A 26,766-nucleotide genomic window follows, 5' to 3' on the forward strand; every position below is an offset into this window, starting at 1 on the left:
GAGTTACTAATAAATTACCCACAGTAAAAACCTAGGCTCAGATGCCTTCATTGCAAAACTATACCAAACATTTAAAGAATTAACACCAATTCTTCACGAACTCTTCTAAAAAATTTAAGAGGTGGTAACACTTCCCGAATTACTCTATGAGATCAGTATTACCCTGATAACAAAACCAGACAAAGACGTCACAAGAAAAGTACAGACCAGTATCTCTTATGAGTACAAATATAAAAATTCTCAACAATATACGAGCAAACCAAATCCAGCTACATAAAAACTGAAAGATATATCATGACCAAACAGAATTTATCCCAGGGATGCAAATGTTAGTTCCACATATGAAAATCAATATAATACACCATATTAATAGATTACTAAGGGAAAAACTCACATGACTATCTCAGTTATCTCAGATAAAAAGCATTTGACAAAATCTAACACCTTTTCATGACAAAAACATTCAACAGAGTAGGACCGGAAATTAATTTCTTCAATCTGATAAATGGCTTCGACAAAAACCCACAGCTAACACCACATTTAATGATGAAAGATAGAATGCTTTCCTGTTAAGATCAGGAAAAAGATAATGATGTGTGGTCTTGCCACTTCAATATTCAACTAATTTCTTGCAATAAGAAAATGAAATAAAAGGCATCCTGGCTGGAAAGGAATATAAAACTATCTCTATTCATAGATGGTGGCATAATCTTGTATAGAAGTTCCTAAGGAAGAGCACCCAGGTGGCTCAGTGGTTGAGTGTCTCCCTTTGGCTTAGGTCGTGATCCCGGGATCCTGGAATGAGTCCCTGCAGGGAGCCTGCTTCTCCCTCTGCCTATGTCTCTGCCTTTCTCATAAATAAATAAATAAATAAATAAAGTCTTTCAAAAGAAAAATTAAATCCTAAATAATTCATTAATGATCTGTTAGATCTAAAATGAATTCACAAAAAAACCTAAGTAAATAAATAAAATGAGTTTAGCAGATTAAGGATACAAGATCAATATGCAAAAATCTCCTGTATTTCTATCTACTTGCAATGAACAATCCCAAAACAAAATTAAGAAAATAATTATATTTGAAATATCATCAAAAAGAGTGAGATACTTCAGAACAAATTTAAGCTCCCCTCTACAAAAAAAAGCACAAAACTTACACTCTGGAAACTATAAAACATTGTTGAAATAAATTAAAGTTCTAAATAAGTGGGAAAGCCCTCCATCGTCCTTGGCCACAAGACTTAATATGGTTAAGATGGCAGTACTCTCCAAATTGATCTATAGATGTTTGTATTAGATTCCCAGCTGACTGACTTCTTTGTAGAAACTAAAAAGCTGATTCTAAAATTCATATGGAAGTGCAAAAATCCAAAACAATCTTGAAAAAAATTCCTAATTTCAAAACTGGCTACAAATCTACAGCAATCAAGACAATGTGGTAAGATCAATGCAATTGAGAGTCCAGATATTAACCCATGTGTTTATGGGCAACTAATTTTCAGCAAGGATGCCAAGACAATTCAATGAGGAAAGCATGGTCTTCCCAACAGATGGTGCTGCGACAACTGGATATTTACATGCAAAAGAATGAAGTTGCATCCTTACCTCACACTAGATGCAAAAATAAATTCAAAATAGTCTGGATTTCTAAGTGTAAGAGCTGAAACTGTGAAACTCCTTAGAAGAAAACATAGAGGCAAACCTTCATGATCTTGGATTTGGTAATAGCTTTTACACCAAAAACACTTTTTTATACCAAAAAAGAAAAGTAGTTAAATTACATCTCATCAAAATTAAAAACTTGTGTTTTTTCTTTTTTTTTAAGATTTTATTTATTGATTGATGAGAGACACAGAGAGAGAGAAAGAGGCAGAGACATAGGCAGAGGGAGAAGCAGGCTCCATGCAGGGAGCCCAATGTGGGACTCCATCCCGGGTCTCCAGGATCACGCCCCTGGCTGAAGGTGGCGCTAAACCTCTGAGCCACCAGGGCTGCCCAAAAACTTGTGCTTTAACGAACACTATCAAGAAAGTGGAAACCACCAACAGGATGGGAGAAAATATTTGCCAATCATGTATCTGGTAAGGGGCTTGTAACTAAAATATACAAAGGATTCTGAGAATTGAGTAATAAAATGACAACCTAATCCAAAAATGGGCAAAGAGTCTGAATAGACTTTTCTCTAAAGAAAATAGAGAATGGCCAAAAAGCTCATCAAAAGATGACTGACATCAATGGTCATCAGAGAAATGAGATACCACTCCATACTCACTAGATAGACTAAGATAATAAAGTCAGAAAATAATGAGTGTTGAGAAGGATGTGGAGACACTGGAACCCATATACACTGCCAATGGGAATGTAAACTGGGGCAGCCATTTTGGAAAAAAATCTGGCAGTTCTTCAAACAATGAAACATAGCTACCATGGGACCCCCCCCCGCCAATTCCACTCTCAGGTATATTCTCAAGCGAAATGAAAACCTGTCCACACCAAAAAACTGTACATGAGTGTTCAGAGCAGCATCATTCATAATAGCCAAAAGATGGAAACAACCCAAATGTCCATCAATGATGAAGATCATCAATGATGAAGACCATCAATGATGAACGAATAAACGAAACATGGTTTATCCTTTCAATGGACTATTACTCGGTTATTAAAAAAAAAAAATGAAGGACCTGACCCATACTATGACACAGATAAACCATGAAAGCACTCTGCTAAGTCAAAGAAACCAGTCACAGGAGACCACACATTTGATTCCATTTACAGGAAATATCTAGAATGGAAAATCCACAAGACAGGAAGTAGATTAGCGGTTGTTTTCAGGCTGGAGAGGATGAAAGGTGGGAGGTAATAGGTAAAGGAGATGGGGTTTCTTTTTGAGGTCTAAAATCAACTGTGGTAAAAAATAAAAAATAAAAAATAAAATAAAATAAAATCAACTGTGGTGATTTTTGCACCACTCTGGGAATATAGTAAAATCCATTGAATTGTACACTTAATTTTTTATTTTATTTTTTTATTTTATTTTTTTTTATTTATCTACGATAGTCACACAGAGAGAGAGAGAGAGGCAGAGGGAGAAGCAGGCTCCATGCACCGGGAGCCCGATGTGGGATTCGATCCCGGGTCTCCAGGATCGCGCCCTGGGCCAAAGGCAGGTGCCAAACCGCTGCGCCACCCAGGGATCCCAAATTGTACACTTTAAATGGGCAATTGTATGGCTTGTGAATTATATGTCAATCGACCTTTGAAATAAATAAAAGTGGGAAGAAAAAAATCCTGGAAACTTCTGAAATCTTTTCTCAGACCCTGCCACTCCCTTTTAGATGAAAGTCTCATCACAACAGTATAGATACCCATCACCTTTATCAGCTTCCTCCTCCCACCTCATACATACACTGTCCATTTTCTGTCCCTTGGGAAAACACCCACACAGCTTTCTTGTTGCCAGAAGATGAGCTTTAGAAACCAGCAGGACATAAGCAGCAAGAAGCAGCTCGGGGCTGCAGCAGGAAGAGATGCTGAAGGAGGAGAGGACTATGGGGGAGGAGCAGATGGGGAGGACTCTGTCGTGGCTCAGCGCCCTGGCTCATGTGCTGACTTCTGCGTGCCCACCCAGGCCACCCTCTTACCGACAGGGGCCAGCTGATGCAGGTGAGCATGCGGTAGAGGCGGAAGAGGTGCACCAGGTAAAAGACGAGGATCATTATCAAGTTGCAAATGGTGACCACTTCAAAGTAGCTGTAGGCATAGCTGGTCCACACAGAACGATTCACGCAGATGAAGGCGATCAGCAGAGTGATCTAGGACAGAAATACAGAGACATCAGGCAAAGGCCAACCCATGACAGATCCCCAGAGAACAAACGACCAAGAAAACTGAGGAACTGGGGCACCTGGGTGGCTCAGTAGTTGAGCATCTGCCTTCCGCTCAGGGTGTGATCCCAGGGTCCTGGGATCCAGTCCCACATCAGGCTCCCCGCAGGGAACCTGCTTCTCCCTCTATGTCTCTACCTCTCTCTCTGCGCCTCTCATGAATAAATAAATAAAATCTTTAAAAAGAAAACCGAAGAACTGCTGCATTCCAGGTGATTTCCTCACAAACTGGCCGCAAGGCTGGAAAAGTGCAATTTCCCATCGCGTCAGCTTTTAAAACACACACGAGTTGTAAAAGCTAAGGACCGGCAGCCAGTGGCTTTGTCCTCTGAAGTGTGTTGTGCCAGCAGGATGGCTCCTCAGAGAGGGGGCAGGAATGCAGGAGAATAACCAAGCAGAATCATTCCATTTATTTACTTATTAGGTTGAACTGTAAAAAGTAGCTAACAGTTGACGGTTTTTTTGACTCACAAAGATGGCGACTCTTATGTCACAACTTCCCAGGTGGCAGACAGTAAGTTACCATTTACTGATGCCTCATGTGCATGATCTCCTTGAGGCCTCACAGAAATCTGGAGAGGCCATCACCTCTATATTCACATTGGGAAACTGAGGTACACCAGTTCAATAATTAGTCCAAGGCTACCAGCTCATAAGCAATGGAGGTGGGATTCTATACCCAAGTCTATCTGACTCCTAGGGTCTGTTACTCCATGTCAGGTGCAGTTTTGCCTTCCAAGAATGTTAGCCCTCATCAGAGACAAGCTGAGGAAGGTGGGTATGTTATGAAATATTTAGGAATCCTGGTTATACAAGGCGGTGCTTGCTCACCACTAGGTGGTAGAGCTCGCTAAGCATATTGCTGCAAACGAACCAATGTAGAGGATTAATAAACTAATGATCTATTAATGAATTAAGAGTTCAGGTAAAGGGATTCCCTGGGTGGCTCAGCAGTTTAGCGCCTGCCCTTGGCCCAGGGCGTGATCCTGGGGTCCCAGGATCGAGTCCCGCGTCGGGCTCCCGGCATAAAGACTGCTTCTCCCTCTGCCTGTGTCTCTGCCTCTCTCTCTGTCTATCATGAATAAATAAATAAAGTCTTTTTTTAAAAAAAAAAGAGTTCAAGTAAATTATTAGCAACATATGAATACCTTGGGAGAGCAGACTGGAAGAGGAGAGAGAAGATTCTGAGTTTTTGTGAAAGCCACTCAAAAAGAATAAAATCTTATTCGCTCCACATAGGGAATAAACCACGAACACACAGGTGTGAAATACCTGTGAAAGCTTAGGATCTATTTTAAAAGTACAACTATTTTAGGACAAAGATGATTTTTTACTGCTTTTTTTCCTATAGAACAGTGAATAAAGGCTATGTGTGTGTGAGAGAGAGAGAGAGGTTTTGTGTCTTATGGGACACTTGGCTATGTCTGGTTGGGTCATCACCACTATGGGAGGGTGCTGTGGACATTCAGTGGTTAGAGGTCAGGGGTGCCACTAAACACCTCACAAAGCACAGGATGGCCCCCACAACAAACTATCTGGTCTCAAATGTGGCCTATATTACTGTGCTGTCATGGAGAAACCTGCTGCAGAGAATGTGAGTCCATAGCGAGCATTAAATCACAAAATGGATCTAACACTGGTTAAAGAGGTCAGTGTGAGGGGCACCTGGATGGCTCAGCAGTTGAGCGTCTGCCTTTGGTTCAGGCCATGATCCTGGGGTCCTGGGATCAAGTCCCACATTGGGCTCCCCACACAGGAGCCTGCTTCTCCCTCTGCTTGTGTCTCTTATGAATAAATAAAATCTTAAAATTAAATAAAATAGAGTAAAATATAATACGATACAATAAAAAAGGGGTCAGTGTGAAAAATGCTCTGATTTCTCAAGCCCTTCATTCCTAGCAGTCCTTCAAACTCTTCAGAACAGTGGTAGAAGAGAACCTGGCATGAAGATGAAGGCTGGCATGAGGAGTGCTCTGCTTGCCAAACCCAAGCGGCAGAGTGACTCTGACACAAAGGGACCCTTGACATTTGCATATTCCCCTTTGCTAATGAGCAACGTGAGTATTTTCATTTTTTCAGTTCCTCTCAAGCCAGTCAGCCTTGGTAATAGAATGATTCATGCCTTGAGGTTGCTTTAAAGCTCCGAGGGGGAGCTTTGCTTCACTCTGGACAAGTGCACGGTTGCCAGGGCTTTGCTGATTCGGAGTCCCCACAGGCAGGCTTCAGGTCTATGGGTCTCCCCACCTCACGGGGACCCCTTCCGCATTGGGGCACCAAGACCTGCCTTACAATGCAGAGCATTCAGGATTATGCAATGCCACACCTAGGAGGACAAGCAAATCTGTGCTTAATTTAATGCAAACATTAGAATAATTTGTACGATTCTTCATCTGTGACAGAGTCACCTCTTTCTCATGGTGACACAGAGGTTGTGGGAGTTCCCCAATGAACAAAAGGGTCCCTTGCAGGTCTTCCCCTCTGAGCTGCCAGGGCTGAGGACCTTGCAGCAGGAAGTATGTTACTGTTCTACCACAAACCATCTCAGACCTCTCTGGGAAAACATTCTTGTGAAATAAGACTTCCCGAATTCTGTTCAATTGGCCTAAGGCTGCCTATCATGTGCTCTTCTTCCAGGAACCCCACTTTTGGAAACTCTCATTTAGACTACAGATGGTATATCCTAATGCATGCAACTAAAAGCTTCCTTTTTGTCCAATCATTCATTCATTCTTATTTTACATGGCCAGCATCTTAGGCAGCACACTTAAAACAAAACAAAACAAATTTAATTAACAAACTTTTCAGAACTCTTCTAAGGCCAGCAGGTAACCTCTACAAATGCTGGAGACCCCTGACTCATCTAGATCAATACTCTGGGGACAGCTGGAAGGGTGAAGCCAAAGGATGAGCAAGCAAGACCCCCGTGGAGAAAAGGCCCTGAGGTATTGATTCTTCCAGGCCCCAACCACAGCCTCCTCAGATCTCTTCTTGTTTCCGGTTAGAAAAGCAAATAAAAAACACAGCAGAATTCAGACACACTGCAGGAGTTCTGATTTCAGGGCTGAGTGAGGAAGGCTGAGAGGTTTCTGAAGAACTAAATGTGATACTATCCAGAGGACTAACTTGTTTCTCGGGATGCCCTCTAGCTCCCCTCATAAAGATTTGTTCTTTTACATTTATAGAACTGCTATGAAAGTTGCAAATAAAATATCTAACATGAGCATCCAGGCATTTAAAAGTAATGTTGTAAGCATCCTCCATGCAAAGCCAGGGTCTCACACGCCAGCTGTGTCGCTGCTCAGAATCACTGGAATCATCTCAGATTGAAGCCACCCTCTTTCTCCCTCAAACTGCGTCGTTTCTGACTTCATTCTATCAGAATTCTTACCAGAGAGAAGGGATGGTTTTTGTGAAAGCAGCAGTGGGTTTAAATCTCAGAGGAAGAGGAAGCAGGCTGACATCACCTGAGAGACGCAGATCTACCCCACCTCCCACCAAAACTCTGCAACTGAAACATCCTGGTCTTTACAGCCAGGTGCCGGGTTCTCAGCCTGGGTGGGTGTCCCTCAGGGAAGAAATCACCTGCTGCCTGCAGTCTGTGCCCTGGAACATTCCCGCAAGCAGGCTTGATCTTCCCATGTCCTGCCACGTCTGGTCTGCTGAGCATGCCTGCGTCTAGCTGAAGATGGCACCAGATACCTTACGTTTCAAGAACCCCGGGCTGGATGCAGGCAGGTCACCCAACCCCACCGTCTCGTGGTTTTTTGTGTTTTTTTGTGTGGGTTTTTTTTCTTTTCTTATCCTGACCTTGGAATAATGTTTCAGTGAGGGAGACAGGTAGGAGAAAGAGAAGTAGCTGATGAAAGCCAACATCAAAAGGTCTCAGACCCAACTCTAAGAGGCTTTTTCTGGAAAAGCCCAGGAGATGAAAGCCAGGCTTGTTCAAAAAGTCAGGATGGGGTGAGTCCGTGATTCCAAAGTGTGCTTGTAGTTGCTTAAGTGACTTTGCTTGGTTGTGGGCAGGCAGGAAGAGGAATTTGATATGCTTCTAACTTCGGCTGAATTCTGCCCTGGGGTGGGAGGAAATTTACCCCCACCTCCCTGTTAAAGCCTCCACTGCTCATCACCACCGAACAGCCCTTGTGGAACCTCATGAACACCCACGTACGAGAGAACTCTCACCTGGCTTAGTTCCTCTGGGTCCCCGTCTCGCTCACCAATAGCAGACTTTTGGGACAGGCTCCTTCCCCACCCTTCTAAGCCCCAGCACACACTTTTGTTCTGTATCCAAAAATAAAAATGCCACCGAAAGCACAAGGGAGGGGGAATAATCTAAAATACATTAAGTCAGGGATCCTCAGGGATACGTCTGGAGCAGCCCGCTAATTAACGCACTGGTTTCTGAATCTAACCATGCAGCAAAGTACCTGCAGCTTATTAAAAACTGAATATGCTTGTCCACGCTGGGACTATTTCTGGAAGGACACGTAAGAAACTGGTTGCCTCTGGGGAGAACTGATTATTTAGCGGTTTTTCAAATTTGCTTGTTTCTTTTCTTATATTATAAAAAAATCACATATGAAGCTGTAAAAAAACATTTTTTTTAAACAACACATCTTGTAGATCTTTTATGGCACAGATTTACCCTTTTCTTTGAATTGGCTTTGATTTTATTTGACCTAACATTTCTCAATTGCAGCGCTACTGACATTTGGGGCTGCGTAGTTTTTTTGGTGGGGGCTGTCCCGTAGGATGTTTAGCAGCATCCTGGTCTCCACCCACGAGATGTCAGTAGCAGCTCCCTAGGTAGGATAACCAAAACTGCCGCCAGATGTTAGCAATGGTCCCTGAGGGTGGACGGGGGCAAAACTGCCTCTGGTCAAGAACCACTACCTTAAACAATCTTTTACTGATGGGCATTCGTCATATTCCCAGATTGTTATTAATACAAACCACCCTGCAAAAGAATATTTTTAGGTACGGTTAAGCAACTTGCTCAATATCACACAGCCAGGCAGAGGAGCCAGCTGGGCCCCTGGCATGCTGCTCCGTGCTACTTTGCCTACAGGACAGGTTTGGTTCTCATCACAGCCCTTGTCCCAGCTCCTGGCCTCTGTTTTCAGCAGAATCCTTTGTCCGACCCCCTGCAAGCAAGCTCCAAGTGCTGCCTGGGACTCTGCCTGACTGAAGGAAAGTCCTGCTCTGCCTCAGTTTCCCTCTTGCTGGAAACAGGGCTCTGGGACTCCAACTCAGAAGTGGCCCATTAGAAATGGTGTTTCAGTCAGGTCTCCTGCTTAGATCAAAATTATCAACACTTGTTCATGATAGAAAATTAATTCATGCAATTATATAAGAAAATAAAAATCACCTATCACCCTGTTTCTCAGAGATAACCGCCACCCCTGGCCTTTTGAAGTGTTTCTTTCTACATAATTATGTTTAAAGCACAAATGTATTCCTTTTCAAAGATCGGCTCACACTGTATATATACCACTTTGTTGGTTTTTAAAAAAATCTTATTTGAGACAGAGAGCAGGAGGGCGGGTAGCAGAGGGAAAGGGAGAAGCAGACTCCCTGCTGAGCAGGAAGCCTGATGCGGAGCTCAATCCCAGGACCCCGAGATCATGACCTCATGACTGGAGCCAATGGCAGATGCTTAACTGACTGAGCCACCCAGATGCCCCTATATACTGCTTTCTAAAAAGATAATGATTTTATCATTTATAGGTGCTACTTTTCAATTATCCTGCTTCAGAGGCCTTTGCATTGTCTAGCAAGCAGTTTATTTTTACCTATTTCTTATTATTATTTGTGGCTGTCACCCCATGAGTAAGCCCAATGATGATGTGGGTTTTAGTCACTATTCACCTGTTTCCCCACGGCCAGGAACTCTGAAGGACAGCTGGGTTCTCCATGGATATTTGGTGGATACTCGAATGAACAAATGGCTGAGTACAATTTGCGATTTTTCTGTGTACCAGACACTGTGGGGGAGCCCCATTCTCACTCACCCAGGCCTGGGAGGGGAGTGAGATGGATGGGGGAGGAGAAGGCAAAAGCATCACTCTGGAGAGGTCCCACCTTTACCTGTGGGGTGAGACCAGGACATTCACTCTTCTCCTGTGCAGCCTGAAACGAGTAGGGGCTTTAAAACCAGAAGCAAGGGGTCATCAGGAGCTGTGTAAAATATGCACGCACAGGTTCCAGTGTAGATGATGCCAGAGCGATGCTTTAGGTTTGGGACAAGATGACCTATAGTAAGTTCATATCCTAGTTGAGGGTGCCCCCATCCACTGTATTCCTCAGTGTGCACACAGCTGACCTCTGGGCACATAGGTGGGGGCCACGTCTAATTCTCGGGTGCAGCCCCCCAAGTGCACAGGCCTTTGATGGTGAACTTAGATCTTAGATAACCCCAGGGTGAAGCTGGGTTCCCCACAGCACTCTTAGGGTAAAAGTGGCTGGCAGGAGGGGTGTGGCCTCTTTTCTGTAACCACTTCCCCTTGGGCTCTCCAGGGCTTACAGAAAGGCAGCACTGAATGTAAGGCTTTGCTTTTAGGCATAAGCAGAAGAGGAGCTGCCTGAGCAGATGCCACCGCGACAAGCAAATAGGATGCCCAGCAATTTAGACACACATGGAAGTATTTATGGAGGAATTAAAGCATCATAGAATGTCTGCCTCACAATAATATGGGAGCAAATGGGCAGAAGGGATCTTTTGAGGGTGATGGAAATATCATAAAATGGGATTATGGTAGTGGCCGCACTACTCTGTCTATTCTCTAAAAAAATCATTGAATTGCACTTGTAAAACCAGAAGCTTTTATGGTATGTACATTACACCTCATGAAAGCTATTAAAGAATAATATGGGGGGATTGAATGGGTAGGGATATAGTCCCAGGAAGACTGGCCATGAATTGCTGATTGTTTCTGAGGGCTGAGGGCATCCTCGAGCAGTCATTATGCTATTCTCTCTCCTTTTGTAGATGTTTGAAATTTTCCCCAATAAAGAGTTAAAAAGCTCAGGTCATGATCCGGGGATCCTGGGATCAGGATCCTGGGATGGAGTCTTGCATCAGGCTCCAGGTGGGGAGCCTGCTTCTCCCTCTGCCTGTCTCTGCCTCTCTCTCTCTGTGTCTCTCATGAATAAGTAAATAAAATCTTTTTTTAAAAAAGTTAAAAATACGATGTCCAATAAGCTCAGGGAAATAACTAATAATGAAGGGTGGGAGGGGGAAGGAATTGAAATGTGCAGTCATCGCTGTTATATAAAGGCACAAATGGGGAGTTAGGGAGTTGTTATTTTTATCTTTAAAACTATAAAGCAGTATTTCCAGTTTATAAGCAATTCCGGCAGCGTGATGCCATGGGGCTTCATCCAAGAGTAGACAACGGTTTTTGGTTCCTTCAGATGAACTGAATAAAAGTGTAAGAGTTCACATTCCAACCATAGGCAGACCAAGTGATAAGGTTCTGCACCCACAGATGTCACTAGCCCAAGTACCAGAGCATAGAGTGCCTGAGGCAAGCAAGCACACTGGGTTGGAACAGGGCCTGTGTGGGGACTAGGTAGGCCCCAGGTGGGTCCCAGGTAGGTCCCAGGTGGGGAAAGCCTCCAGCTTTCCACAGTTCTTGGTACAAGGTGGGTTGCACACAGCACACCTTCTGCCAAGAATACAAAGAACATTCTGGAGCACTGTTTTTCCAGGATTGATTGGAAAAACAGCCAAGCTGCTTTGATCAACTTGGTAGTGGGGTGGGGAAGGCATACCCAAGAAAGACCTTGAGATGACTGGAAATGCATGGTGTGATTTTATTTATTTATTTATTTTTTAAAAAGATTTATTTATTCATTCATTCATTCAGAGAGCGCAAGAGAGAGGCAGAGACACAGGCAGAGGGAGAAGCAGGCTCCATGCAGGGAGCCCGATGTGGGACTCGATCCCGGGTCTCCAGGATCACACCCCGGGCTGCAGGCAGCGCTAAACCGCTGCGCCACCAGGGCTGCCCCATGGTGTGATTTTAAAAGCCAAAGATCCTTAGCGAGCAGAAAAAGAAGCAAAAAACTGACACTAAGAGGAGACTCATTCCTTCCCTAACAAAGTAGCTGCCCCATAACACCTCAGCTTGATTCTTTTTAAACCTTTCCTCTGCTTGAATTTTACCAACACCTTTGGCTTCTAGACACTTGCTCTCTAAAAGCTATGCAGACTCCTAAACCTTTTCCCGATTGACAGTTCTCTGAACTCCGGTTTGTTTATTCTTGCTTCTTCTCTAGGAGGCACCTTTACCTGGTCAGGACTGAGATAAGGAAATTAAGGGAAAACTCAAGGCAGGGCAGGTGCTCCAGGGCAGCCAGACGTAAGGCCACAGTTAGTAAACCACCCACTCAGGTCATGGCGCTTGCTGTAAGGACATGGGGAGTCACTTCAACACCTCTCAGAACAGGCCTCAGGAAGAGCTGGTGGGCATCGGTCACTGCTCAGGGCACAGCCTACAAGTGGGTATCTTTCTCTCTAGTCTGGGCCACATGCTCCAGGACCAAGCCCCTCTCAGATCACACTCTCCACAGGGAGCACCCCTATTCACTGGTCACCGCCCAGAACCAGGCCACCACACAGGCCCCGGATCTCCCTTAAGTCCTCTTGACAATGCAGTCTCTGCTTCTGCCAGTTGGATCCAGGGTCAGGTGATGCCACATACAGGCTTCTAGACCAGCAATGTCCAACAGGATTTTCTGTGATGATGAAAACATTCTCTACCTGTGCTGTTCCGTAGCATAGTAGGCAATGGTCATGAGTAGCCATGGAGCACTGGAAACGTGGCTGGTGAGAAGTGCCTGGGTGGTGCAGTGGGTTAAGAAACCAACTTCTTGGTTTCGGTTCACGCCATGATCTCAGGGTCATGGGATCCAGCTCTGCGTGGGTTCCACGCTCAGTATGGAGTCTGCCTGAGACTCTCACTCCGTCTCCCTCTCCCCCTCCCTACTGTTCTTTCTGTCTCAACTAAATTTTTAAAAACTTAAAAAAAAAAAAAGATGGGGATCCCTGGGTAGCTCAGCGGTTTAGCGCCTGCCTTTGGCCCAGGGCGCGATCCTGGAATCCCGGGATCGAGTTCCGCGTCGGGCTCCCGGCATGGAGCCTGCTTCTCCCTCCTCCTGTGTCTCTGCCTCTCTCTCTCTAGGTCTATCATGAATAAATAAATAAATCTTTAAAAAAAAGAAAGAAAGAAAGAAAGAAAGAAAGAAAGAAAGAAAGAAAGAAAGAAAGAAAGAAAGAAAGAAATGTGGCTGAGGAATTGAATTCTTAATTATTTTTAATTGATTTAAATTTAAATAGCCGCATGTGGCTAGTGGTTTCCGTATCATGCAATTCTATACTGTCCACGAGGCCCCAGACTGAAGGGGCCTCTCCCTCGTCCAGCACCTCACTCCCAACCCATCCACCATCTTTACTTCCATATCTCATACCCCTCACAAGATAAAACTTCTTTGCAGATCCAGGCAGGGTCTGGGCCTCCCTGGATCTCACAAAGGAACCACTGGGTGAAAGAACTCACTCACCAAGTGCTTGTCCTATTGAGTTGAGCCACACCTTTGTTCCTCCTTGGATTAAGTATCAGGCTTCTAGGAATGGCTGCTCTTATGGTCCAGAGAGGCTGGTGACCTTTCACAGATTCGAGAAGAGAGTGGATGCTCCAGCCATTGATTCCATTCTATGTAAATCCCATTTTATTTCTGACAGATAGCCTGACTTTGGTACAATTAACTGCCTCAGCTCAATGGCTGGTGCTACTTTCTGTGTGGCCTCACTTCTTTCTCCACACCTCAGTTCCTCATCGGATAGCATACCTCATGAAGACACTGTGAGGATAAAAATCAGTTAACATAGGTACCTCTGGACTTAACACCAAACTATCGAATACTTTAAAAAAAAAAAGCATATCCTTTGATGCAACAGCATCATCTCTAGTAAATTATCCTACTAAAACACTCACAGATTTAAAAAACAAAACAAAAACCAAAAACCGAGGGGCACCTGGCTGGCTCAGTGGTTGAACAACTGCCTTCAGCTCAGGTCATAATTCCAGGGTCCTGGAATCAAGTCTCACATCGAGGTTGATCCTGCGGGGAGCATGCTTCTCCTTCTGCCCATGTCTCTGCCTCTCTCTGTGTGTCTCTCATGAGTAAATAAATAAAATCTTTAAGAAAACAAAACAAAACAAAAAGCCACTCACAGATATAAGCCAAGATTTATTTATTTATAACACAAAGTGTTATAAAAGTGGGAAAAAATTTTCAAATGCAAATACTCAACAGCATACTGGTTAGATTGTGGTTTATCCCATGATAAAATACTCTGTACCCACTAATGAAAATGGCCAACCAGCTAAGAAAAAAAATCAGGCACAGAGCTGTAATTCTTCCCAACACCAAGCACACAAATAAAACTATAGACAACATATTTAAAGGATACTACCACTGATAAAATGCTAACTGTGAATATTTTGGTGTGATGGCATTATGGATGATTTTTACTCCCTGTGTGTTTTCTTCATATTTTTAAAAATATCTGTATTGAAATGTATTACTTTCATAATTCTGGCAAACATACGTTAAGCATTCTTGCTTTAATAACCTGGGAAGATGTTCCCAACATAGTAATAAATACAAAAAAGGTCCCAGAGTGAAAAAGGTCATGATGTGGAAATACACTTGCATGTATGCCAAGAGAATAAATGGAAGCCAAGTCCCTCACATGTGGTTAGTGCTCACTGTCACTCAGGGTTTTAGGTGAGGGGTGTGGATGCTCTAGTTTGTTCAGGATAATCCCAATTTATGCTCCAGGCCAGCTGGCCAGCTGGTGTCCTCCTAGCTCTCACAAGTGTCTTGTTAATCTATACACTCAACCTAATCATAAGAGGTTCTAATTTTCCCATTTGTGTTTTCCTATATTTCTAAATTCTAATGACCATAATGTGTTTCCTTAATTATAATCTGTAAACCCAACACACACACACACACACACACACACTGATGCTGCTGATATTGCAATGTAATTCACAAGAAATTAGTGCTCTTTACCTCCTGCTGCCCCTAGGTTCTGAAATCAGGGGTGGATCTTCCAGTCAATAGGATCTTAGAACCAAGGCAACACAACATATTAAATCAGAAATGGGAAAACAAAGGAAATCTATTAAATGCTTTTTTTTTTTTTTTAAAGATTGTAAGACCTAGAAAACTGGATAAAATTAGATGGATAAGACCCCTGTGTATAGCCATGGCCTTATTGGTAGAAGGAGCTAGTGTTTCTCAGAGGGTCCCTGATGAGGTGATTAACAAAATAAAAGAGTGTGACTGCTAAAGAATCTTCTCCAGGACTAGAAGAAAGCAGGGACAAGGCTTACAGCCCTTGCTGGGACCTGAGCAGTTTTTAGAAGTTACTGAAATAATACTGATAATGATAATTATTTCCATGAATGGTTAATTTCATTAAGCATGGGGGTAAGTTCTATTATTGCCCCCATTCCACAGATGAGAAAACTGAGGCACGGAAGAGGCATCTGCCCCAGGTCGTAGACCGGTATGCACAGAGGTGGGATTCAGGTTTTTCCATCTGGTTCCAGAATGTGCTTCTTAATCACAGTACACTGCTTCCTGCCTCTTTTGTGTTTTTCCCAAGCTGCTAGACTGAGCAGATGAATTAATCAGCAAAGCCCTAACTTGTAAAGCTCTCCCCAGGGCTCAGTGGCCTGGGGGGTGGGGGATGACAGGCACGAAAGGCTCTAACCCAGCTCTCTGCAGCCAGATATTCTGATTCCCTTGGGCTCAGTAATGAGGTGTAAAAAGAGCACCCAACGCTCTATCTGTGCACTGTCACCGACTGTGTTTCCCTTAAATGGCCACAGAAACACTTTCAGTCTCACAGACTCTTCCAGAACCTTGCTGTTCCTCACCAAGAAGCAGAATCTATTTCACCATCCCCGAACTTGGCAGCCTTGACAGCCACCTAGAATGTGGTGGAAAAACACACTGCATGTCTCCCGAGGCCAGGTCACAGATCCCAATATGACTTCCTTCTGGCTCTCCGTCGGAGGACGCTCCCCGCTGGAGCCCTGCTACCATGTTATGGGGAGGCTCAGACTCCTGGAAAGGCCGTGTGTGGGTGTCCGGCCAACAGCTCCAGCTAAGGACCCTGGTCACCTGCCAGTGTCAACTGTGATGTGTGAGAAAGTGAGACATCTGCCCCCTCCAGCCCCAGCCTTCAGTCTTCCCAGCGGAGGCCCCGTCATTATGGAGTGAAGTCAATCAAGCCCTCTCCCCTGAGCCCTGCCCAGATTCCTGGCCCACAGAATCCCAGAGAAGTGGTTGTTTATACCACGTACTCTGGGGGTAACTTGATAGGCAACCAAGGTAGTCGGAGCAGGGACTGAAACAGAAGAGGCTCTGCTTGGTCTGTTTTGAAAGTAGCACATGGATCGCTCTGGGTTTCGTGTTTTGATTCTTCACGCGGGGAAGTTGAGATCTCTCCAGAGGGCAGTAGTGACAGGCCCAGGTGAGAGGCAGACGACATCTGTGACCCGCACCTGCAATATTAGCTTCAAGATGTTCCCTCGGCAGAGATGACCTGGGGCTGGGCTCGGTTGAAAGGCAGCTGTCCTGAGAGTCATGCCGTGCAACACTACTGAGAGCTTTTGGTTTGGGGCTTCCTCTGTAGCCATGAACCCAGGAGGGAGAAGTAGGAGGCCAAAGACCCGCCCACTCTGCTCCCCCTGAGCAGCCCAGCCTGTAGGAAGCATTTACTGATGTTTCCCAGTAAGGCTTCATTTGGAAACAAGATCTGACTGCCAAATTTGTCCATGCGCACTCCATGTGCTGCTGCACACGTAGGCTTCGGGTTTGATGAGTTCATACTGCCCAATATGTGCTCTGTGATTATGCCATCTTCCCACCTCTTTTCTTTCCTCATGCGACCAGCCCGAGGGGTCCAGAGGGTGGGGGACATATGGACAGTGTTGAGTTCCTTTAGTGACCAGTGCTGAACCCAGCCCCCATCAGATGACAGTAGCCAAGCCCCAGACTTGGAAGCAAGCCTAGTTCATGATTAGCAGGTGACCTCAGTCATGTGAGCAAGAAACACTTACTGCTACATGCCACCAAAGGTTTATGACTATTTGTCAGACAGCAAAAGCTAACTCATCAGTGTGTTTGCAGAACTGCCCTGCCTTCCCAGTTAGGCAACGCTAGTTTTTAAAATGGAAAGACGAGGGGGTACCTGGGTAGCTCAGTCGGTTAAGTGTCTGACTCTTGATTGCAGCTCAGGTCATGATCTCAGGGTCCTGGGACGGAGCCCTGAGTTGGGCTCCCCATTCAGCATGAAGTCTGCTTTGGTTTCTTTCTCCCTATCTCTCTGCCACCCGCTCCCTGCTTGTGCTCACACGCTCTCTTTCTTTCTCTAAAATAAATACGTCTTGAAAAATAAAATAAAATGGAAAGAAGAATAAAGTTACTAATTCAGTGATTATTTATTAAGGACCAACCATATCACCAGCCCGGTGCTCAGCACGAGGGTTACAAGGCTACGTTGGTTTCCACTTTGCTGAACAGAGTCCTATGGAAACCGTGATGCAGGGGAACTAGTCATGCTGCTGCTCCATCCTTTGGCACCTATCCTGGGGAAGTAAATATTTGGAGAAGCTGTGAGGCCAGACCCAGCAGGAGGCCTGGCATCTCGCCCCTGCCCTGGGCCTGGTGCCAGAAGTAAGTGCCTGTCCAATTTGAGAATGTGGGTGTGGGAGGCCTTGATTAAAAACCCAGGCAGTGTAATGCCAAAAAAGTGCCAGCCCGGGGAAGAAGAAATTAGTCTGGGATAAAATATGACACGGCAAGTATACAAGAACCATTAAGGGATTGTAAGCATGTGTCACTGATGGAAAACCACAGTTGTTAAGAATATATGATCGTTGTATGGTACCCAGTGAGGAGTGGAGATGAAAGTCTTGAGTGTTGGCCAAAGGTTGGTGCCTGATCAGAGTAGTACAGCCAAGTGGGAGCGCTAAAGCATGGCTAGCAATGTCTACAGGTCCAACAGTCACTCAGCAAACACAATCATTGGTGGGCCAGTCAACCACTCTGGTACTCAGTTTCCTCATCTTTAAAAGGGGGATAATAAAATGTACAATGCAGAGTTGATATAAGGATTAAAATGAGCCAATCTGGGCTAAACATGTAGAATAGCCTGGAACATCTCCAGTAAACACTCAACAAGTGTCAGGTAGTAAAAGTCCTTTCAGGGGTTGTTGGTAAGAGTAAGTGGGATGTTTGAGAAGCTCTCAGCATAGAGTAATTCTTAAACAGTGATTCTCCTAACTGCAGTGTGTTGTCCCCTGGAGATGAGCACAATATAAAGACAGCTTAGACACAGGCCGCATCCTAAAGAGTAAGGAGCTTCAGACCCAGACACAAATACCTTAAAAGAAAATGGATAAATGCCATCTGGGAGGTATAATTTGTGAGGAAGGGTCTTGGAAAAGAGAGAAGGCGAGGCATGTCCTTTGTGAGGAGCAGACATGGCCTTTGTGAGGACTCTGTAGGAGGCAGGATTTGAACATACAGAGAAGAGAAAACGGGGACTCTGGCAGAGGGAGCATGATAAAGGAAGGTCTGGGAGTGCAAAAGCATAGGGCATATTCGAGATGAGGTGAGTTGTCCATTTGGGGCAAACCCTGCATGTGTAAAGGGGCGAGATGGGAATGAAGCTGGCAAGGAGGACAGGGCATCTGATTCCAGGCTGAGAAAGTAGATTGATGGAGAATGGGGAGCAAGTGAAGGTTACTGAGCAAAGAACCACAGGTGGAACTGTATTTTTGGACAACTCAGTTGATCCAGTAACAGGTGGACTGGAGATGGGGGGAAGAGACCCGGGTCAGTTAGGAGGAGGCTGTCAGTCTGAGAAAGCTGATGAGGATTAGTCTCAGAGCACCAGCCAGAGGGGATGGGTGGGACAGGAGTGCAGCAGGTGGCCCCCGAGGATCCAGACTGCATGCAGACCCCCTCCAACCACCAGGCCTATGCAGCTGCTGAGTTCCAACAGGAAACTCCCCTGGCCAGCTCAGTAGGGAGGCAGCTGCCTCAGATTCCTCAGAGTGCTGACAAAGTGCTCAAAATGAGCTGGCAATTACATCTGCTACTTCCACATACGAAATCATAAAGACAAATCTGCCAGGCCTCACCCCTTCTGCAGGCCATTAGCTGTCCCCTCTCGTGCTCTCTGACCTGGTTCTGGAGAGCACCCCCCCAGAGAGAGAACCTCTCCCACCTGCCCTCTGTCTGCCTGTGCTCCTAGAGAGCACAAAGCTGCCCGTGATGAACTGCCCCCTTCCAACAGGCCAGAGTAAGGGGTGTGTGGACATCTCGCCCTTTCTGCCTCCCTCCTCTGGGTGCCCTGTCCCCAGATCCTTTGATTATTCAGTGATCACAATTACTGAGAACAGTGTCCCCAGGTTCAGGGAAGTCATTTCAGAAGGCAGGTGTCAAATAGGCCCTTCTCGGATGTCTGCATTCTCCTTTGCTCTCTCACATCTGAGTCATCCGAGTGCCAAGTGAAAACAAAGTGCTCCCTTCAGAGAGTTCTCCACCCTGCTTGGCCTTCACTTATTAAAAATAACCTAGTAAGGCTGGAACCCAGCCACTCACTGCATTTCCCTTTACCGGACCTGCAGGGTCACCATGAATCCTCTCTGCTGCCACAAAAGCAGCCTGGCAACATGACAAAGGGAGCCTTTCACTCTACATGAAGAGGCCCTGCTTTTGCCCAGCCTGGAAGCCTTTGAAGGAAGCAAAATGGGCGTGCCCTAAACAGAGCCCCCCTGATGCACCTGCTAATGAATAAATCCAATACAAACACATGGCTTCCCAAGGACAGTCATGGCAGCAGGGCATTTAGTGTCTCAGTAAGGTGAGGCATATCAATTGGAATCTAGTTACTGGGCTCAAATGCTTCTTCCTAAATTCTGTTTCTGAATTGAGTTGATAATTTCATGTTTGTCTTTTATTTTTTAACATGTGGGTAGAAGTGAGAAATAGGTAGAGCCAAAAAGAGCAGCAGTCACAGGAAGAGGAAAGAGAGACAAGAATTCTGAGTAGCCCACAGACTATTATGTGAATGTCTCAAAGAACTGAAAGTGGGTTGAATCATTTGTAAGCTTATAGATAAACTCTTTCGAGGCTATCAAAAACCCTCAACAAAATATTAACATATCAAATCCAACAATATATAAAAATATATAAATGCACAACAACTGACTAAACTTTATTCCGGGAAGGTATAGCTGGTTCAACATCTGAAAATCAACGTATACATCATATTAATAGACCAAAGAAGAAAAACCAAATGTATCAATTAATGCCAACAAAGTATATGACAAAATTCAATACCTATCCATGATAAAAACCTCCAGCAAACTATGATAGCAGGGAGCTTCCTTAACCCAATAAAGGGCACATATGCAAAAATCTACAGCTAACGTCAGACTCAGACTTTGTGGTGAGAGACTGCATGCTTTTCCCCCAAGATAGGGAACAAGGAAAGGCTGTCATCTCTCACCCCTCCTATTCTTCATACTTCTGGAAGCTGCACTAAGGTAAGAAAATGAAATGAAAGACATATAGAATGAAAAGGAAGAAATAAAACTTCTTTATTTACAAACAGTAGGATTAACAGATGTAGAAAATCCCTTAGAATCTCCATAAAAAGATCCAAGAACTAATACATGAGCTTAGCAATGTCATAGGTTGCAAGATCAATATATAAAACTCAAATGTGTTTGTATACATTAGCAATGAACAACTGAAATTAAACATCAGAAGCACACAGGACTACTTGGACTATTTACAGTAGCACCAAAAAAAGAAAAAAGAAATATTTATTTTATACAAATCTAACTTCAGAGCCTGCTGAAATTATAATAATGATAAAAGAAATCAGAGAAGTCCTATATAAATGGAGTTTATTTAGGAGCTGGGAGATGCAACATCACTAACAGGCCAATTCTCTCTAGATTGATAAACAGATTCAGCGAAATCCCAACCAAATCCCAGCAGACTTTACAGGTACATATTGATGAGCTGATTGCAAAATTTACATGGAAAGGCAGAGGGGTTACAATGTGGGGAGAGGGACTGACCACAAAGGGATAGCACAAGGGCAATGTGGGGGTTGGTGGGGGGGGGTTGGATAGCTGTTCTCTATCACATTGTGATGAAAGAAACATGGCTCTCTGCAGTTGTTGAAACAGAACTCTTCTAAAAGTTCTGATATTGATGGTGGTAATGGTGGCACATAGTGTGTGAATATACTAAAAACCACTCAGCTGTACACCTTAAATGATAAGGTATTTGAATTATACCTCAGCAAAGCCGTTACCGAAAACCTCCCCTCAAAAAAGACATCTGCAAGGAGATGGTGCAATGATGCTGTCAAGCCACAGAGTGGGAGGTTAGGGGATGGGAAAAAATTCAGAGGCCCCAGCCCTTACTACGCTTCCTAAAGACCTCACTGCGGCATTTCCACAGCATTTCATCAGAACTCTTGACCTTTTTTCTGCCCTGGAATTTTGTTGATAATGATAGAAAAATCTTCCAGAAACTGCCCTAACACTCACAGAGCATCCACGCCAATGCCCAGGCGTTTCTGAATTTGCCAAGTGATTCACATTCTGGCCCAGCACACACGTCCATACACATAACTAGAACAACGGGGGATCTTGAACACTTTCCTGCACAGGAGAGAAATTTGAGACCAAGAAAAGAGATATGATTTACTCAGGGTTACTCAGCTGACGGGTGACAGAGGCAAGAGCCAAACCTATGTTCTTTCTTCATCACCTTGACACCTCTCTCAGGTCAAGAATATGAGCCTGGCACATATCACATGCTCTACACTGGATAGCTAGGTGCAAAATAAAAGCCCTACATACCCTGAACGAGGGTGTGTGACATCTCTCCACATTCTGACACTGATGTATGCCAATCTAACTTTCCCATCAAAACTACCAGCACAGACTCCTGGAAATAAGAAGAGGACATGCAAAGGGGAAAAGAGGATAGAGACTTTGTAGAAAATAGGACTAATAAATATGAACAGATGCCATTGATTTCTGGAGAAAGGATTAAAGATCTCACTAGGCACCGAGAGGAGGTGATAGAATAATAACTAACATTTCCTCAGAGCTCTGATACCTCGTATAGGATCCTCACAGTAGCTTGGGGACCAGGTGAAACCAACATCTCCATTTCACAGATGTGGACACTGGGGGATAAAGAGGTTAGGTGACTTACTCAAGATGTCCTCCAGTAGTGGGGATTTTACTAGCTGTGTGACCTGGGAAAGCTACATACCCTACCAGAGCCTCTGTCTTCCCACCTGGAAAGTGGGAATGGCCAACAGTACCTCATTTAAAGGGTTATCTCATCTGAGGTAATATTGGAAAAGTGATGAGCACAGTGCCAGGCACAAACTACATGCTCTACGTGTATTAAGTGCAAAACAAAATCCTCACGGGATCCATGGAACATTCTATTACAGTGAATAATCTGTAGGCCCTGTATCATAACATTCTTGGGTTATCAACACCTCTTCCTTCACTCAATTTTCTAGAAAGTGTCTCTTGCTGTGTGTAAATGAGAAACTATAGAAACCACCACTTCATCAGCTTCCCTCTTCTTCCCAGTCAGGGGGGCTCTTCCTGCAGTGCCTGGCTTTTATTTTTCTTCACCCTTTTCCTTGGCCCCAGGGAACAGAGATTGATATTGACTTCAACTGGACATCTGTTCAGGGGTAGATGGCCTGTGTGATGTGAATATTTATTATCTCAGTAATCTGTACTTCATATTTTCCTAAAGGAAGAAGGCAACAGAAGGAGGCTTAGTAAGAAATGTCAGACATGAAGGGAAGAGCAGAGATTTGCACCAAACAGGAACTATGAACGTAGTGTTGAAGTATCATTATAAAGAACAACAAACAGGTACAAACTTTCGAAGTCAATGCAAAGTTAATCATTAAAATGGAACCGGAAAACCTTAGGTCGTCATAAGAATTGAAGGGGTAGAGAGAGTTCTGGAACAGACTCTGAACATGTCCCCTGACTGAATTGGCAATTATGGGGCAGACATTGAGTGAGGAAAGAAGCAAATGAGTAATTATGTGTTATAGAACCCTATGCGATGACTTCTAATATATACTGTTAAAGTAAAACAGGAAGGTGAAAAGAAACTAAAAAAGCAAGGTGGCCACCTTAAAATGGAGGAAACAAGCCGACAACATCTAAGCCCACTGATCAATCTTAACACCACGAAAATAGAGATAACAAGAGATCATGTATCTCCTGATGGAAATACACCTCACCATCTACGATGTAGTTTTGCAACAAACAAATCTGAATCTGATGAACCTCTAAATTTAATTGCCAACTTGCAGGAAATATAGAGGACTGGAGCACTTGTTAATAATGACACCATAGGGATGCACTCAGATACATCTACTCAGTGGGAATGAACACAGGAATGAATGACTGTTTATTCAATAAATAAGTTATAGGAAAAAGGATGGAGAGGAATGCACAGATTCAAAGAAACTTGACAGCGGCACCTGGGTGGTTCAGTCGATAAAGCATCTGACTCTTGATTTCGGCTCAGGTCATGATCTCAGGGTCATGAGATCAAGTTCCATGTTGGGCTCTGTGCTAGGCCTGGGGCCTGCTTAAGATTCTCTCCCTCTGCCCTCTCCTCCCACGTGCACTCTCAATTAAATAAATCAATCAATAAATAAAACTTGATAGACATTTATAAATTAAATACAACATATGATTTTTGTTTGGATCTTGATTTGAACAGACCGATTGTTTAAACACACACACACACACACACACACACACACAAATGAAGAATGCTGAACAGACTGGATATTTGATGGAAAGGAGTTACTGTTAGTTTTTTATATTGTGACAACAATAATATAAGTGCTTGTTATTAAAGAAGAATGCATACTGAAATACGGATTTGTTCCAAAATAATCTGTGGCGCAGATCAGAGATACAGATGAAACAAGATCCATCATGTATTGATAATTGTTTTAGCTGTGTGACAGGTAGGTGTGGGGTCATTATAATATTCTCAGCCTGGTTATGCTGAAAATTTCCCATAATGAAAACTTTAAAAAAGCAAGATACCGACAGTGAGTATAAGCAAACTATGGAAAAAATGTTATCACCAGGGAAGGGTGGTAGCAAAACAGAGGCATAGAGAAACTTCCCAACTTATCCTTTTAGACTTTGTGAATCCTTTGTTTTTTAAATTTTTCTTTTCTTTTTTTTTTGAGAGCGCGAGAGAGTGAGCGCAAGCACAAGATGGGGTGGAGAGGCAGAGGGAGAGGGAGGCAGAATCTTAAGCAGGCACCGTGCCCAGTGCAGAGTCCCATGAGAGACTTAATCTCATGACCCTGAGATCATGACCTGAGCAGAAAACAAGAGTCCGATGTTTAACCAATTGAGCCATCCGGGTGCTCCCAGGGGTTGACAAATTTTTTTTTGATAAAGGACCAGTGAGTATTTTAGGCTTTGAGGGCCATTGCAACTACTCAGCTCTGCCATCGTTGTACAAAAGCAGCCATATGCAATATACAGAAGTGAACGAGTTTGGCTGTGTTCCAATAAAACTTTATTTACAAAAACAGGTGGCAGGCCAGATTTGGAGGCGGGGCTAAAGTTTGCCAACCTCTGCAAATGTTCAATGTAATATCATTTATAGTAGCTAAAAGCTCAAAAACAACCCACATGTTCAAAAGTGAATGGTTAAGTAAATTAAAGAATATCCACTTAGATGATAGTACATAATATGCACAATTATGAAGATGTTACAGCAACATAAACATGTTACTAAATATTGAATTTTGTAATTTAAAAAAAGAGAGGAAGCAGAATCCATGATTATAATCAGTAGGATTACGGCTCTGCAAACTTCATGTACACGCTCAGACAAAGACCAAAATAGATCGTCTGTGGAATTTGTGGAATGGTAGGGCCATGGGTGAACTTTGCTTTATAATTTCTGTGGCTAGCAGCAATTTCATATTCTAGTGCTACCAAAAAGCCCACTCTCTGGACTGACCAAGAAACTTTCAAACCTCTACCTTGTCTCTCAACACCGGGTCTTTGCAAAGGCTGTTAAAGGCTGTTCCCTCCTCCAGAACACTCGCCTTCTCCTCCTGCCTTGACCCTTCCCATACTCTGGGGAGATTCCTGCCCCAGGAAAGTCTGACTATAGACTAGGGAAGACCCCGGTAATCTGTGCTCACAGCATCCTCTACTTCCTCCTTCGTGATGCTCACCACCCTTACAGTCAACCACACTTCACTGATTCAACGATGCTCATTCTTGCTCATTTTTCCTTCCCTCAAGTCAGGGCTGTACCTTAAAAATACTGTCAGCCAAACCAGACAGTAGCTGTGGAGTAGCTACCTTAGCCTGCCATGTGCCAACATCAAAACTTTTGGAAGGGCATCAGCAGCATGGAAGATTCCAGAGGCAGGAGTGGTGCACTCTTCGGAGCCCTGAGAACCAGGGCTTGGTGGGCCTGAGATGGCAGGTTGGGGGATCAGGCATGTTTAGCACCACTGCCAGAGCGGGAGTCAAAAACCAGCGTATGAGCACCAACAGCTTTTCTTTGATGGACTCTTGTCAGGAATCTCCACTGCTCACACTCTTGATGGCACAAAGGACAAAAGGGTGTATAAAAATACTTAAAAAAAAGGGGGGGGGGATTTAGAAGAGGAGGGCTCTGACTGTAAAGAGGTCATAGGAATATCTTAAGCAATTTATTTTCCTTCATCAATTTTTCTTTTATATATTCACAAGAGGATATAAAATCAGTTTAATTAGGTCCAAAAGAATTTTTCCAGGGGTGCCTGGGTGGCTCAGTCAGTTAAGCGTCTGACTCTTGATTTTAGTTCAGGTCATGATCTTGGGGTTCTGAGATCGAGCCTTCCCCCAGTCACGCTCAGTCCTGGGCATGGAGCCTGCTTAAGAGTCTCCCTCTCCCTCTCCTTCTGATCCTATCCCCCGTTTCCAAATAAATAAATAAATAAATAAACAAATAAATTCTTCCAATGAGCATGAAATAAAAATTCTAAATACGAGATTTGTGTCACAGAATTACCATCTTTTTTCTTTCGTAGCAGTGCCTAACACAATGGTGCCTAAAGGTAATGGAACATGGCACCTATTCAGAGTCCGGATTCTCTGTCCACGGGGGAGGGGCAGATCTGGCCTGTTTATCACGGTAGCCTCAGCCTCAGTCCCGGCACAGGGCTGGGGCAGAACAGGGACTAACTGAAGTCACTAGAAAGAGCGCCCTGCCAGGCAGAGGGCCATGCATGACTAGGACCACATCACAGGGTTAGCACCTGAGCCAGAAATAGAAATTTTCCAAAATTGAGCTTGCCACACCTGGCATTTGATTTTTTCAGCCTTCAATCCAACACAGTAATGTCACTAGTCAGTGTTTCCGACGTTGGGTTAAATTCGGAGTCCTGTCCCCTGACAGCTTGACAAACTGACAGAAACTTCCCTCATCCCTCCGCTTGTCCCTGTTTGCTTTGGCATAGGAACCGGCTGTTTTGACTGTGTGAGTCAGTGGAAACCTGTCAACTCAACTAATAAAAAAGAAAGGAGTTCTCACCCTGGCAGCAAGGGCAGTAACTGTAACTTTGCCAGAAACTCCAGGATGGGGGAACCTGGGTGGCTCAGTGGTTGAGCATCTGCTTTTGGCTGAGGTTGTGATCCTATAGTCCTGGGATCGAGTCCCGCATCAGGCTCCTCTGTGGGGAG

General features: G+C 44.2%; 1 protein-coding gene across 7 annotated transcripts in view; it reads right to left on the reverse strand.

Annotated features, from left to right (window-relative positions):
* CMTM7 (CKLF like MARVEL transmembrane domain containing 7) overlaps positions 1–26,766 on the reverse strand; it is a 63,738-nt gene that overhangs the window by 19,734 nt on the left and 17,238 nt on the right. For 6 of the 7 annotated variants that reach the window (XM_041733962.1, XM_041733959.1, XM_041733961.1 and 3 more), the window contains exon 2: positions 3,641–3,811. In XM_041733962.1, the coding sequence (XP_041589896.1) occupies positions 3,641–3,811 (171 nt within the window). Of the gene's footprint in view, positions 1–3,640; positions 3,812–13,447; positions 13,748–26,766 lie in introns of all 7 variants that reach the window. The other variant, XM_041733960.1, reaches the window with a different exon arrangement.

This window comes from Vulpes lagopus, chromosome 19 (assembly GCF_018345385.1).
Source record: "Vulpes lagopus strain Blue_001 chromosome 19, ASM1834538v1, whole genome shotgun sequence".
NCBI classification, from domain to species: Eukaryota; Metazoa; Chordata; class Mammalia; order Carnivora; family Canidae; genus Vulpes; species Vulpes lagopus.